The following is a 16409-nucleotide window of genomic DNA, read 5'->3' on the forward strand; positions in this document are numbered from 1 at the left end:
GCCCATGCTACAAATACAAGGAACCGATTCTGGTTTCATGAGCAAACAACCAGGAATAATAGTGCAAATGCACTAGTTGCAACAGTAAATGTTGAACGAAACAATGGACGTATGCCCATTACGATAGTAAATAATACTAACAAAACTATGACCTTAAAGAGAGGTTGCTTAATAGGTCAAATAGACCCTGTCAATCATAACGACGTAAGTGAATTAGTCCCACCTTTAGATGTAAACCAGGTTAGTAATGAACAAACTAATGATTTAAATGTTTTAAAGATATAAAAATGCCAAACAACCATCGGTCACGCCTAATGAATATATTTACTAAATATAGAGATATATTCGCCTCGAGCGATACCGAACTTGGACAGACAGATACTGTCAAAATGAAGATTGATGTTGGTGACCATCCACCCATAAAATTAAGGCCATATAGGACACCGTTAAATAAAACAAAAATCGTTGACAAAGAGATTGATGATATGCTAGGTGCAGGGATAATCGCACATTCGTCATCCCCGTATGCATTTCCTATTGTAGTCGTAGACAAGAAAGATGGAGGGAGGCGCTTTTGTGTTGATTACAGAGCATTGAATAAAATCACTAAAATCAACTCCTACCCTCTCCCATTAATCGATGATCTATTAGCACAATTAAATGCATCTTCAGTGTACAGCCTCATTGATTTACGAGCAGGTTACTGGCAAGTGCAGATGCATGCAGATGACAAAGAAAAAACTGCATTTACATGTCATAGAGGTTTATTTCATTTTAATGTCATGCCTTTTAGTTTAGTTAATGCACCCGGAGTATTCATGCAATTAGTTGGACGAGTATTAGAAGGCCTCAGTGATTTTGCGGTCGCTTATCTTGACGATATTTTAATATTTTCAAAAACACCAGAAGATCACTTTAAACATATAAAGTTAGTTTTTGATAGATTAAGACAACATAACCTAAAGCTTAAGGCAAGTAAATGTTCATTCATGCAAGAAGAGACGAAATATTTAGGTTTTACTATTACTAAGAGTGGTATTTCGGCTGACCCAGATAAAGTGAGAGCGTTAAAAGCTATGACTCCTCCCACCACAGTTACCGAGACCCGTTCTTTTATTGGAGGGATGAGTTATTATAGAAGACTTATACCAAATTTCAGTAAGATTGCAGAACCATTAATACATTTAACTAAGAAATTTGCTAGATTTAATTGGACAACGGAATGTCAACTTGCGTTTGACTTCTTAAAAAATAGTCTGACTACTATACCGTTTATAGGTTATCCGAACTCTAATCTTCCGTACGTTTTATACACTGATGCAAGTGACACTTGCATAGGTGCATGTTTAGCACAAATTATAGATGGAGTCGAAACTCCAATTTACTTTTTGAGTCATAAATTGAGTTCAACACAGGTAAAATATAGTACTGTGTTAAAAGAATGTTACGCTATACATTATAGCTTGCAAAAACTTGACTATTATTTGCATAATGCAGAATTTATTATTAGAACTGATCATCAACCATTAAAGTACTTGTTAGAATCGCCGTTTCAAAATAAACAAATTCAGCTTTGGGCCCTTGGTATACAAGGTTATAATTGTAAAATTGAATACATTCCTGGCAAAAGCAACTCGATAGCAGATCTACTATCACGAGTGCCAGTAGCAACTTTTGACAATTTAACAGATGACGACGAGGAGATAGAACCTCGATTAAACGACAATGCATTCGAAATAAATGTGATAAATTCTAATAAGGTTAACACAGGTAATTTCGCAGACTGTGATATGAATGATAATGAAAGTTTAAGTGACCCCGAAGATGACCCACTAAAATTAGACTTAGTCAGTGAACAAATAAAAGATGATGAATTACAAAATATTAAGACTGAATTAGAAAAAGGAAACCTAAACCTGCGGTCAATAATAAATATATAGTTGTTGATGACATATTATACTATATATCTGACCCAGATGGTGATCTTAATTTAAGACTCTATGTCCCCAAGCATTTGACGAGTAAAGTCATTAATCAGTATCATGATGAGAATGGACATAGTGGTGTTGACAGATGTTATGCTCTAATTCGTACTAAATACTATTGGAAGGGTTTATATAAACAACTATATAAGTATGTAGAAAACTGTGTCACTTCTCAAGCAAGGTCAACAACTAAAAATAAACCAGACTTAGTTGAAACAGGTATACCACCATATCCAATGGCTAAGATCTCATTGGATCTATCGGGACCTTACCCAACAAGTTTATCAGGAAATAAGTACATCGCCAGTTTTGTATGTATGTACTCTGGTTGGATTGAAGCATTTCCAATTCCTGATAAATCGGCACAAAACGTCGCACATTTACTGATTGACGAAATGTTTCCAAGGTTCGGTTGTCCATTGGCTATAGTGACAGACAATGGAACAGAAAATGTAAATAAAGTCATGAAAGAAACGATGCAAACTTTAAATATAAAACATATTTGTACTTCTTATTATAGGCCTCAAAGTAATAGTGTAGTTGAACGAAGTCATCAAACGTTACACGATATCTTGTCTAAACGGTTGAAATCTGACATTTCCACTTGGGACATCCACCTTAATCAGAGTCTTGCAGCTTTGAGATTCAATATAAGCGCTAGCACAAAACAATCTCCATTTACATTACTTTATTGTAGAGATCCAGTGTTACCGTTAGACAATATTCTCAAACCTAGACGTAAGTTTTTAGGTGAAGGTGATTTCCATCAGATCGCACTGGAAAATCAACATCGTTCATTCCTACAAGTTTATAAAAATGTCAAAAAGGCTAAGAAAAGACAGGCTAAATATGCAAATAAAAATACTAAGAACATCGAATTTAAAGTTGGTGACCCGGTCTATTATAAGAATTTCTTAAGGAAGAATAAACTTGAAGACCGATGGACACCTTATTATAGAATTGTCGAAAAAACATCTTCAGTATCGTATAGAATTAAGAGTCAACTCACAGGCAAAAAAACGACCAAAGCTCATGCAGAGCAATTACGGTTGGCTAAAATAGACGAATGGGACATTCCAACTGATGAACAAAGACTTAGACAGGCTAAGTATGTAGAACCCCTCTCTGACTCGAATTACATAAAACTCCATTTTGTACATAAATATATTATTAATATTTTCATTTGAATCTACTTAAATTAAACATTATAGCAGGTGAAATCATGTATAATATATATATGATAACAGTCAAGTTATTGACCCATAAAACTGTCCGTTTGTGTGTAGAACTGAATAGACCCTATAGTATACTGGCGATGACTATAGCTGTGCAGAGTTCACGTAGTCATGAAAATACTAGTTGACAGTTTTAAGTGCGTGACTAGTTGACAAAGGCGCACAATATAGGCTTGTGGTAGCAGGCTTTCTGAAAGAGTAAAAAATGTTACAAAATGAGGCGGTATGTAGCGTTTTTTATTGTCTTTATTCTGAAAGATTTGTGTTACTAACAGGAAATTTCAAATATTGTCTCATATAGACATCCTATTTGACTAATCGGACGCTATCAAGTGAATGAAATGAATGGAGTTTTCTGCATCATGTGGACTAACAAAGACGGGCAACGCCATGCAGGTGAAATGCGGGAAATTTGAGTCAGGGCTACCTTTTGGAAATTTGCCAGTGGCATTAGCCTGCTCTTTTTCGATTTTCAACTGCCGAGGGATCTTCCATGTGGATAGCCTGTAGCACACGGGGCCTCGGTTTATAGTCCCATCAAAACGACACAACGCTTTTTTTCATATCAGCCCCTATCACCTGCATCACAGGGAGAAGCCGGGTTGAAAAATCCGAAGGTATTATCTAGACTTATCCCTGGACCTTCAGATTAGCGAGCAAGCACGGCGGTTCCGCTATCAATTGAATGACGACGAAAATGTAATGTGGCCCAACTTTCGGTTAAGGGCAAAAGCCGCCATGTTGTTAGTAAACAAATAATGGCAGCTGTTTATTTTTTGCATAATTAACTATCACATACGCCTCTGACCCCAGATTCAATCATAATATGGTTCTCAATCTCAACAAGGAAACAGCCAGTCATGGAATGGTAATCAACAGTATAATGGTGCCAATTTTAAATACCAAAGTAATCCTTATTCCAATCAACATATTCAACAAGCCCTGGCATAATGGATTTAACCAAGAACCTCAGAACAATAATCAATTAAGGGGAGACAACCAAAATTATCAATCGGCTCAAAATAAACAATCTCAAGATCCAACAAAAAATGGTGCAACTGTGCTGTATATGTGGAATCAATAACACCTGTTTTACTGCAGATCGCTGAAAGTGTTGTATTTTTTCCAAATCAGAGTTATAAGATATTCTTTGTAAGACATATAGAAGTAGGAAGGCAAAAAAAAAAAGAAAAAGAAAATAACACAAGATATATGATATACTACTTCTGAGTTTATTACATACTATATTTCGAAACACATAGGCTACCGGCATTATTTACTTGACAACGTTACCGGTATGTGTTTCAAAACGTAGTATGTAATAAACTCAGAAGTAGTATATCCATATATTTTGTGTTATTTATAGAGTTATAAGGAGGTTAAAATTAGACCAATTTTTGATTGTGGGATCCAAAGAACTTATCTCTCAACTAGAGTTCGAGAATTCCTCCAACTGCCCACAGTTGACCAGAAAGATATTTTAATGAAAACATTTGGATCTACAGAAGAGTCAACCAAAACTGTAGATGTCGTTTATGTTAATATACACTCCTCTTGTGGTAACAAGTGCCACTCCCTTTGATCTGTGACCCCTTGACATCTCAAAACATAACTCAAGCTAAGAGATATTTTCCCCACCTCTCAGAATTTGAGTTTGCAGATAGTTCAAATATGGAATCTGGTGTAGAGATATGCTTATCGGTGCAGATCAGTATTGGAGTCTGATAACTGGGGGTATAATACGGGGGGAGAATGGACTTTCAGCAATATGTACCAAGTTAGGTTGGGTACTCTCAGGCCCTTTACACACGGCAGATATAGATCCACATCAAAATACAAACATAATCACAACCCATGTGTTGAAGTTTAAAACCAAATTGAGTGAGGAGGTTAATCCTGTAATCCAAAATTCTGAACTTGAAAATTGCCTCCATAAGTTTTGGGACTTAGAATCATTGGGTATTAAGCCACGGTCAATCTATGAAGATCTCAGTGATTCCATCTGTTTTAAAATAAGGAAGATAATGAAGTCAAGCTGCCCCGGAAAATTCCTCACCCTTTTCTTCCTGACAACTACAGCACCAGCCTGAAACGTTTTAATAGTCTAATGAAAAGGTTGCAAGGAGAACCAGAAGTATTACGTCAGTACAACCAAGTCATAGAAATCAGCTGAAAAGCGGTATCTTAGAATGAGTAGATGAAAATGATCTAGGGGAAGCGGGAAAGGTCCATTATCTACCTTATCATGGTGTCATTCGGGCTGATAAGGACACAACAAAACTTCGTATAGTCTATGACGCGTCAGCAAAAGATCAAGGTATTTGGTATTGCATTATGCTATATTTGTGTTTTGAATTAGACATTTCTACATAGCAGTAGGTTTTTGCCGCTTTCCCCCGCCATACTGAATACCTTGAATTATTCTCAGATTACTCTCCTGTAAGACATTATTGTGTAAATCATCGTATAGAAACTTTTCATTCAATTTGGAAAAGGCACCCTGGTGGGGTGGCATCTTTGAAAGACTCATTAAATCAACAAATAGTTGTTTAAAGAAAACCATTGGAAATGCCTAGTTATCCTATATAGTAGTTGAAATAGAGACAATTCTAAATTGTAGACCCCTTTCATATGTGTCATCTGAAGACTGCGAGGAACCTTTAACTCCATCTCAATTGTTATATGGACGTCGTTTGTTAGGCCCTCTAGATAGTGAACTTTCAGATTTCAGTGAAGATTATAACCCAGAGCTCCCTAGCAATTTGAGAAAGAGACATTTTCATATGAACATGGTGTTGCGTCATTTTTGGTCTCGGTGGAAATGAAAATATCTCTTGGAATTCCGTAATGGTCACAGAACATGCTCAAGGCGATCTTCAAACACCGTCTCAATTGCTGATAAACATCAACCACTTACTTTGTTGAAGCTAGGTAAAGTCGAGAAACTCATTGCTGGAACCGATGGATTGTTGAAAGGTGCAGTCGTAAGAGTTAACGGTCATGGAAAGTCATTTACTCTTCATCGTCTTATCCAAATATCAAATATCAAATGCGGTAAAAGATCTTGAAAAGCCACTGCCAACTGAACCACAAGCAATTGTGCCAGATCCAGTGGAACCTATGCCAGGTCAACGTCCACGTCGTTTGGTAGCAATCCAATCTGATGCTAAGCGAAAGGAATGGATAAACATATTAGCCAATTGTGATGGACAATTTGACAGTCATTGATTTATCAATCCTCTACCAGCTGAACATAGTAAATCTAGTTCATTTTATATCATTGTATAATTGTTTTATTGTGATATCCATTTTCATGTAGGACATTCGAATGGCTATCAGGGGCAGTGTGAGAGAGACTTATTAACCAAGACTATAATTATTACCCTTTTACGAACTCTCTAGTTATCGAGATAGATTCATTCCGTTGTTTATGTATGACGTAATTCGATTCAAAGAAATCCTTAATAAATCCATAATATATCCATTTATACAGTCTTCTAACAATGAACCATCGCATTAGGTGCTACTGGCATAAGTATCCAAAATATCCTACACGAACCGTGACGGTTCGACAATTTACCCAGTAGTGGAAACACACGAAATCTAGCTTAGAACTAACTTAAACCAAAGCCGGCTTTTTCCCTTAGAAGATACTCAGTTAAATGTTTGGATAAATGTATATTCAAGTGTTGAAATATATGGAAAGTTCTTTATGGATAGTTTTTCAGCTCCACACCTTTCCCTCTCAGATTTTGACTGCTACTTCTATAATTCTTACATTTATATTTTAAGAAAAATATGGAATTGGTTAAATAGAGTTAAAACAAAATGTGCTGTCGTAATATTCTTGGTGATAGCATACCCTATGGTGAAAATGCTTATAAAAGAAGGTTTATTCATTGCGGATTATCACATTCTAAAAACAACAAATCTTCTGAAACCAATTCATCCAAGTGCGGGTTTTTCGCCTGTTGGTGATACGTTCGCATCATATGTATACTCTGCATATTACGATAATAGAAGTACTACGGCCGAGATACAGGTTTGTATTACTCCTTTACATCTAGCATCTGCATTAGTACTTCTTTTATTAAATGTAGCATCTGTGTTCATACTTCTTTCTTTAAATCTACCATCTGTATTAAATACTTTTTTTATTATTAAATCTGGCATCTGCATAAGTATCTTTTTTATAAGATCTAACATCTGTATAAGTACCTCTTTCATTAAATCTGACATCAGTATTAGTACTTCTTTTTTTTTATATAACCTAGCATCTGTGTAAGTATATTTTTTTTTTATCTAACCTAGCAAGGGTATAAATATTTCTTTTATCTAACCTAGCATCTGTATAAGTATTTTTTATATAACCTAGCATCTGTATAAGAATTTTGTTTTTTATCTAACCTAGCATCTGTATAAATATTTCTTTTATATAACCTAGCATCTTTATAAGTATTTTTTTTTTTATCTAACCTAGCATCTGTATAAGTATTATTTTTTTTTTATCTAACCTAGCATTTGTATAAATATTTCTTTTATCTAACCTAGCATCTGTATAAATATTTCTTTTACCTAACCCGTATTAGTTCTTATTTCTTTCAATCAACATTGTGAAATGCTGTGGAAAATGATAATAATATATATTTTCAGATAACAGTTTTATTCACAGCTTCGCCTGCTACGTATTTTTTTACTTGCATCGTTTGGGATCTTGACAACAAGCCAATTAAATTAAGAGGACGACTTGAATACATTCCAGATTTTAGAAAACCTCGGTAAGTCCTAATTTAGAGAAATTCAAATGAGAAATCTATTTCAAATACCATCCAGAATCCTATGTTTTTGGGCGTTTCCATTACAATGCTCTTTGACTTTATAGATTGTAAAGTGTGCAATCATCATATTGGTTTTGACTTAATTCAATTTAAGAATTCAAGATAGGTTTCCTTATTTTTTTAGTGTCAAATTAAGCAAGCTATTTGATTAATTGGTGTTTCTAATGAAATATCATGTATTCTTAATCATATCATTATGTTCTTATTGCATATTATTAATATAAGAGTTTTAACCAATATCCACGTATGTACAGTCTGGATAAACAAAAAAAAGGCTTTTTGACCTTTCTTGATCGGTCACTCATTAGAATTCTGCTGCTCTTCTAATTAAGCTAATTGTGAATTAATTATGGAAATGTGAGACAAAGTGGTATTTTTTCAAGGCATATGGACACCCGACTTTAAATATTCAGATTTTTTGTAAGATCTTATATCATTTACTATTTGCATGAAGTTTTAATTATTAATGGTCATTTTTTTCAAATTTGTTAGCAATAAAACCAAACTTGTCCCGGGTGAGTTTTGTAATATCGATCCAATGGTAAAGGTTTGATCAACAAATTTGACAAAAACAGCTTTTTCGTTTCATCGCACACAGTTTTGCTAATATTTGTTTTTACTCAAAGTTCATCTTAATTAACCATGCACTTGGCACAAATGGTTCATCTACAATTTAAGAATAGTTATTTGTATTGTAGACAATGTAGACTAATACTACCAGAAAACATAAGAGACACGATACTGGTGCTGTACAGTCATTCTGAACCTCAGCAACTAACTTTGGAACTGTTACTTAATTTTCCCCTGTTCACAAATTCGTTCGAAATTCCACTTCGGATTCAGTCATCAGTTAACAAAATAGTGCGTAATAAAAGTCGCACGTCTATAGGTTTTCATTATTGCTCTCGGGGCTTGGCGTCATGATATCACTCGTGTGCTATCTACACGTGTTATGCCGAACGCTGTTATTTGTAGTAAATATCGACAAATCAACTGTTGATTACTTAGGATTTACTTAGAATGTATGAAAGATCCTCTCCCTTGATACTCCATGACGCCTACGACAAAAAAATAAAGGGAAGTAACTCTAAAAATCACAGGACATTGTCGTTGTCTTGATCGTGATAAATTTCTAGGGCTTATTTAAGTATTATTGTGTGCTCTTTTTTTGGAGGTGAAAACGGATTATTGTTATTTTGAGCATGACTTGAATCAGAAAATGTGCAGACAAATATCCTAGAGTAACAAAACAAATATTTATTTGTTTCGTTTCATTTTTGAAATAATTTTAATTCCATAATAATGAAGTCAACAAAAATTTCGCCAAATCTAGTTTCGTTTCGTATTATGAAACTATACCCCTTTTAACGCATTTTTATTTATTTACGGTAGGGGTGGTAGGGCGGTTGGGTTTTAAAACCCACCTATTAGCCTATACGGTCTAGAAAAAAGGTAGTATATCTATAGAATATGTCCTATGATTTATTAGGATTTCCTCCCTTTTTGTTTTTCAGGTATAGCTCAGGATTTGTCAGATGTAGTTTAGGAGGCATTCAAGATCGTTTAACAGAAATATCATTAATTCCCACCTCAACCAAATACAGATATACCAATATGACATATCCACAGAATATACTAACTATCAAATACGCAGATTCTCATTTTAAACGTAATGTAACTCGGTGTATTCAACCAATGTACAATTATACCAATAGAATTAACATCATACAAATGATAGAATACGATCGTCTAATGGGCACAGATCATTTTGATTTGTATGATTATGAGAATAATTCTGCTTTAGATATTCTGGAATATTATAAAAAGAAGGGCATTGTGGAAATACATCCTTGGAAGCTCCCCATTCCGTCCAACTCAGGCGAGGACGTGCATCATCATGCACAATATTTACACATGCATGACTGCTTAATGAGAAATCTGCACGTATCCCGCTATGTTCTATTTGCTGATATTGACGAACTTGTGGTATCCAGAAAATATCACACTTGGAAAGAAATTGTCGATGATCATAAGGCATGTGACTCACTTTCATTTCAGAATGCGTTCTTTTTTCCTGGTCTGACTAAAGAATTGTTTCCTTTTAAGGAATTGGCTAAAACATATGATTTAAACACCTTCTTATGGACGAACCATTCGGAATTTTATTCACATGGTGAAAGATCGAAAGTATTAGTTGATCCACAACAAATTTGGATTTGTAAAATTCATGCCGTAAAATATTTCGTTTCTAGCTTTAACAAGGAATGTTTTTTGGATCCGAATGACGTATTCCTTCATCATTACCGACCTGCTGTTTCAGATTCAGTCAAATACCAAAATGTGGACATGTTAGGACGAAGTGAGCGACTTATAAAGAATATTGTGTTGGTAATTCGTGAAACAAATGTGGACAAAAACTAAAACCATCCATTGTTATGGAAAGTTCACTTGCTGCTACCAATGTCTTGACAAAGTGTAGGCATAATGTTGGATTTCCTGTGATGCATTTTGTGATGTCCTCTGTTATTCTTTTTAATATCAAGAGGATTTCAGATTAGGGAGTATTTTAGTAATACTTCATGTTGATCTGTAATAGGCTATCTGTCAATGTTGTTCTCATTGCGCACTACATGGCGTTGTCCATCCTCGTTGCTAAAAACTGGCATCATGTCAAGAATCCTTGTGTGCATAAAGCATAATTATAGGGGTTTTTGGAAAAAAATCATATGCAATAATGTTTTTTTTTCATTTTCAGTATGAAATATTCATCAATATCCGACAAGAATCGAGCTATAGTGTTTACGAGATAAACATTGATAGCGTTTTCAAGAACAAGGACAATAACTCATATTAAATATTTTTCAAGTTTTTTGATTTTCGATAGAGTTCATCCTTGTGTGATTATAACCACTAACACCAAGTTTCTACAGTGTTTACGAGCTAAAAATTGAATTCGTTTTCAAGAATAAGGGCAATAACTCGTACTAAGTATTTTTCGATTATTCTGATTTTCAATAGAGTTCATTCTTAGGTGATTACAAACACTCACCAAGTTTCGTCAAAATCCTTCAAGAATTTTGCCTTCTAGAGTGTTTACGAGCTAAAAATTTAACGCGTTTTCAAGAATAACGGTAATAACTCGTACTAAATATGTTTGGATTATTATGATTTTCAATAGTGTTCATCCGTACAAACACTTACCAAGTTTCGTCAAAGTCTTTTTATTCACTCTAAAACTCAACATGTGGCCTTATGTCAATTGTAATTTTCGCATTCTGCAGTGAAGTGCTGAAGAAAGAAGTTCACCTACCTCTGAGTACTTTGAGGAGGCTGGCTGGTTTGCTCGAAATTTTCCCAGAATATTTTTCTGTCCGAAACGATAATATTTGTTGATTACCGTGACGTACTAAGTAATCTGACTAATAAAATCCAATCAAAGTTTTAGTTATCTACTGGATTAGCACGTTCCGAGGTATATTGAATTTACGGATTATTTACTTTAATGATACATGCAAAAGTCGACTGACGAACTTGAAAATGGGCGGTAATTTACGACAATGTTCCTGGTGAACTAAAATGCTTGCATTGGCTGATATGCACCAACTAGCTTAGTAGTGATAATGCAAGTGCAATATATCAGAATAAATTGAAATAACTAGATGAGAGAATGTTGTTTTTATATATTTCAACCAACTCTGTCAGGTTTTACAGGATAAACAGATTCAGCTGCATCTCCGCAAGGTGGTTTCACTAAAAATGGCCAATCACAATTATTCTTCTCGGGGTTGAATAACAGATCTAAAATTAGAGAAAAGCTTTTTATGATAACATTTTTTTATTACTAAATAAACCTCAAGCTTTAACGAATCTGTTATCATGAATCCCCAACATCCCTAAAATCGTGATGGTGCTCGGCATTTTGACAGCAGAACGTGAGTGCTTTCGAGAAAATGTGGACAGGCGGACGGTGCCGGCAAAATAATTGAAAATACACATGCATATAGAAATAAGAGAAAATATCAGAAGGTAATTTATGTAACCAACGTTTTATCGTCATTGACCAAACGTTCATGTATTAATTTGGTATTATTGTTCTCAAAAGTCTGATAAATCTGCACCAAAGTGAATGACGTCCCTCAGATGATTATATAATAGCTTATCAATCCGCTTTTTCATGCTGAATTAGTTATACGGGGTCTAACAACTTCGAAAAATCAATATGAAATACAATCTCAATAGCAGAGCGGCAGTAGGTGTTCTGGCAGAAAAATGAGCAAGTATTCCTGCGCCAGGAACAACCTTCACCTTATTTAACATCGTGGTTCTCAAAAGATTGTTGACATCTTACATTTTCTACTAAAGGAAGGTAACGTGTACTCACTGGCAGCGCATTTGGTATAACCATAAAAATCATCATGTAAACATGTATAATAATACTGGCATTTCCGGGTGTAATCCGGATAGTTACCATCAATAATACCAGTACAATTAGGAGCTGTACCACATGGAGGTGGTACTAAATCTTTACTAAAATATAAACATTATCACAAATAATACAAGAACAGTTAATAATCAGTAACGATGGAGGTGTAGCTTGTGTGTACAGACGAAATCTCATAAGCAAATCGATATCTTCAGCACCTTTTGCGATAGTGATATCATAAAACGCTTAGTTCAATGGAAATGCAGGAACCACAGAAGTCAGACTTAAAGTCGGAATGATGCAAATAGATGCTACCAGTGTCCCGATAATCATGAAAAAGTTAAGAAAACATCTTTACAATCCCTTTAATACCAAGAATGTTAGTTCAACAAGAATTGCTATAGGTACTTACTAATCATATCAGATTTCGAGCAACGAACTTCGTCTAATACCTTGTCTGCAATAATCATCCTTCTTGTATCACGGAATGCAGCGATTTGATTGGATTGTTCACTAGCAGATACAGCCAACCAGAGGCCTCGTCAAAAAATCTGTAAACACTAATCCATAATGTATACAGTCCTTCTGTCGATGGCTCTGATTGGCTGTATTTTCTAGCGTACAATACAATCAAATCGCTCCATTCTATGTTACATGAAAGGCGGCTATTGGTTGCAAGGCATGAGACGAAGTTCGAAGGATATGGTTTGGTGTGCATACCAACTTGAGTGGTTAGGTACTTACTAATCACACCACATCTGTCTTTCATTGACAACCAGATTACCGGGGCATGGTAAGTGTTCGGTTGTTTCATTTTTACATCTATAGAAATTTAAACAATCGCCAATGTATAAACCGTCTACAATATCTGTACAGTCCCATCGAGGTTTAGCTGACTTTCTTCGGGGTTTACCTAGAATATTTTAAAGATGGGTTTCCTTATTTTTTAGTGTCAAATTAAGCAAACTATTTGATTAATTGGTGTTTCTAATAAATTATTCATGTATTCTTAATCATATCATGATGTTCTTATTGCATATAATTAAAAGTTTAACCAATCATAAATGTCCGTGTTTGTACAGTCTGGATAAACAAAAAAAAGACTTTTTGACCTTTCTTGATCTGCCACTCATTGGAATGCTGCTGGTAATTCTCTTCTAACTTAGCTCATTATGAATTAATTATGGACATGTGAGACAAACTGGTATTTTTCCAAGTCATTAAAACACCTCTACTTTCTATTCATAAAAGAAAATAAGGGAACCCATCTTTAAGGCTGTATACCTTTCACACAATGACTACAGTTGTGCAGAGAAGCATTGTCTGCAATTGCTTTTACTCCACAAAATCAATGATATTTGAAACCCAACAAGATTTTACCCACAGCCCCGTTATACGCAAATGAAGCACTTTAATTGGTTAAAAATCACGTCATCAGAACGTAACTGCGGTAGAATACTTGTTAGATTACAATAAATACAAAAAATACCAGAAAAAAAACAAAAGAAACGAAATTGTTATCTAATTTTATTTAGATTGGTTATCTGCTATCTGTGCTACATTAAAAAATAAAATAAAAAAGGGTTCGACTGATATCTAGCTTTCTTAGATGGTATATATCGGTATGTAAATATTCTTGTTTTATGATTTAAAATTCCTACCTCGTTTGAACTGTGCTAATACGACACAAACACAAATTAACAAAATAATATATCGAATCATTTTTACTATTCAAAACAACGCACAGACTATGATTCCAATAACCGCCTCCCTCAGAATCTTACACTAAAAATAACTTTACCACTGGAAAGGAAATAGCGAGCTCGTTCTCTTGTTTAAATTAGATGTGTCTGTGATTACTCAAGGTAAAATTAACACGTGTTCAAATTGACTTAAAACTTGTTTATTTACAAAAAAATGACTTAATGTTTGTTTGGTGTTTGTTTATATTGGTTAGAAAGAAACATATTGAAGCAAAACGTCGTAATTAATTGGAAAGTAGTTTGTCTCTGTTCAGCCTTAAAGGAGCCGAGTTCAGATAGTTCTGGACTCTTTCATTATGTACCATCGAATGATCCAGGCTATATGATTAAAAGCCGATTTCTGACATGTATCATCATATATCTACATCATATCTATATCCATTATATCTTTTCACATTGTTGTACTGTTTTTATATTTGTATGTCGCCCACAATGGGCAATAAATCTTATCTTATCATGAAGTGTCTCGCTTGAAATTTTCGTAAAATATAATTGACTTAGTGCATTCTGACACATAATTTGGTTCAAAAACATATCTTTAAATTTACAATTTACTCCCCTGGCGCCGCCACTGAATCCAAAGTATACAGGTGGAGCCTGAGTTGCTGTTCCAGTTTGTGTACGTACAAATAACTTTCTTGAGTATAATTGTTATTCTTAAGCTCACAAAAAATTGGTACTGATTCACCTGTACTACCCATAAACATTTGCTTATAATATTTGAGAAAACCAATGACAATCTCCTGAATACTGAAATATATTATTATAATTTTCTAGTAGAGTGAGAAAAATATGACGACTATAGCCATTCAAATTTGAAATAATAAACCTTTAAAAGACTTTTGATTCTTAAGTAGGAAGTTCAATTGGATTCGCATTATTGTTTATATGTGTCGTATATCAATAACATAATTACTGATTTTTGTCGGGGAATAACCAAATATTTTCTTAGATATTAACATTCTTACAACAGAATACTGTCATGTATCAAGAACTGTTCTCTGTATCTTTGAACATTCATACTTTCCGTTATATAGCATATTATAGGCCTATGCATTAAATGCCATGCTCACCATTTTCTGGAATTGATTGAGATCTTGAATACGTATTATATATTTATATGTAAATTGTCTTCATAAGAACTAAAACTACACGAATATCACAAAATACCTTCCAACATACCTCTAACTAAAAATTCACTTTCTATTTCTAACTAGGTCTTTCCTATATATGACAAAGTGTCAAGAAAACTTTTGAAAATTCTGGACACACATGAATTCGAAGGCTCAAATTTCGACTGTGAACTCTGAACACATTAACTTAGTTATGAAATTCCAATTGTTACAATTGGCCAAAAATGGCGCTTCTGTCCCTTTAAAACAAATTAGGTTCCCAAGAAGGAAGTAGATACATATTAAAATTAAAGAATTATTGTTTATTAATCTATATAAAATAACGACTCCAGGAAAATCGGGTGCTTGTATATAATGATCATACTAGCATGCCCTGTTATACTATCTACCATAGCATCCAAAGCCAATGTTAGGCTTAGTGCATGATATCATATAGCACAGGTGATGAGTCAAAGATCGGTAATAAATCGCAATAGAAGCAGTGGCGTTTCTACGAAAGGAGGGGGGGGGGGGTCAGAAAAGATGCTTTTTAGTACGTTAAATGGTTTTTCTATAGTAATTGTAGCCTATAGGAAGCAGGGGAAAGATCAGTCTAATAAAATGACGACAGATTTCATTCAAGCACTAAATAACCTAATTAAAGTAAGATTGTAGTCGGCAAAATGAATCATAAGCACAAATGTTTAAGGATCTTGATGCCACGTGAGCAATTATTATGAAAGTATATTTTAACACAAGACATACATTTCAGTAAGCATTACGCATAATTTGTAACTATTTCATTCAAAGACCACGGAGGCTGCATTTCAGATCAATGGTGGCTCATTGCTATCGTGTCACAATTTAGATAATTTCGTATGCCATGATATCGAAGATCTTTGTACCCACAACACTCGGTATGCTGCAGCTATGGTCTGATTACGTAACATTTGTGCTAACAAGTGACAAATCAAAGCCACTGTATAATATAGTCACAGATTATAGGTAATAAATCGCTAGAATTTAAGTGGAGACACTAGAACAGAGTAGTTG

At 34.4% G+C, this 16409-nt stretch overlaps 2 protein-coding genes across 2 annotated transcripts; one reads left to right on the plus strand and one right to left on the minus strand.

The window, feature by feature from the left end:
• Nucleotides 1-287: 287 nt before the first annotated feature.
• Nucleotides 288-10479, plus strand: LOTGIDRAFT_237470 (hypothetical protein; the record flags this gene model as incomplete). The annotated part of the gene is made up of 5 exons (XM_009046869.1): nucleotides 288-514; nucleotides 2683-3093; nucleotides 7013-7262; nucleotides 7874-7998; nucleotides 9573-10479. The coding sequence occupies 5 exons, from the start codon at nucleotides 288-290 to the stop codon at nucleotides 10477-10479; spliced, it is 1920 nt and encodes a 639-aa protein (XP_009045117.1).
• Nucleotides 10480-11743: 1264 nt separating this feature from the next.
• On the minus strand, nucleotides 11744-14203 carry LOTGIDRAFT_171004 (hypothetical protein; the record flags this gene model as incomplete). Its single annotated transcript, XM_009046870.1, has 4 exons — nucleotides 11744-11856; nucleotides 12440-12585; nucleotides 13226-13394; nucleotides 14143-14203. The coding sequence occupies 4 exons, from the start codon at nucleotides 14201-14203 to the stop codon at nucleotides 11744-11746; spliced, it is 489 nt and encodes a 162-aa protein (XP_009045118.1).
• Between the last annotated feature and the right edge of the window lie 2206 nt (nucleotides 14204-16409).

This window comes from Lottia gigantea (genome assembly GCF_000327385.1).
Source record: "Lottia gigantea unplaced genomic scaffold LOTGIsca_108, whole genome shotgun sequence".
Classification (NCBI taxonomy): Eukaryota; Metazoa; Mollusca; class Gastropoda; family Lottiidae; genus Lottia; species Lottia gigantea.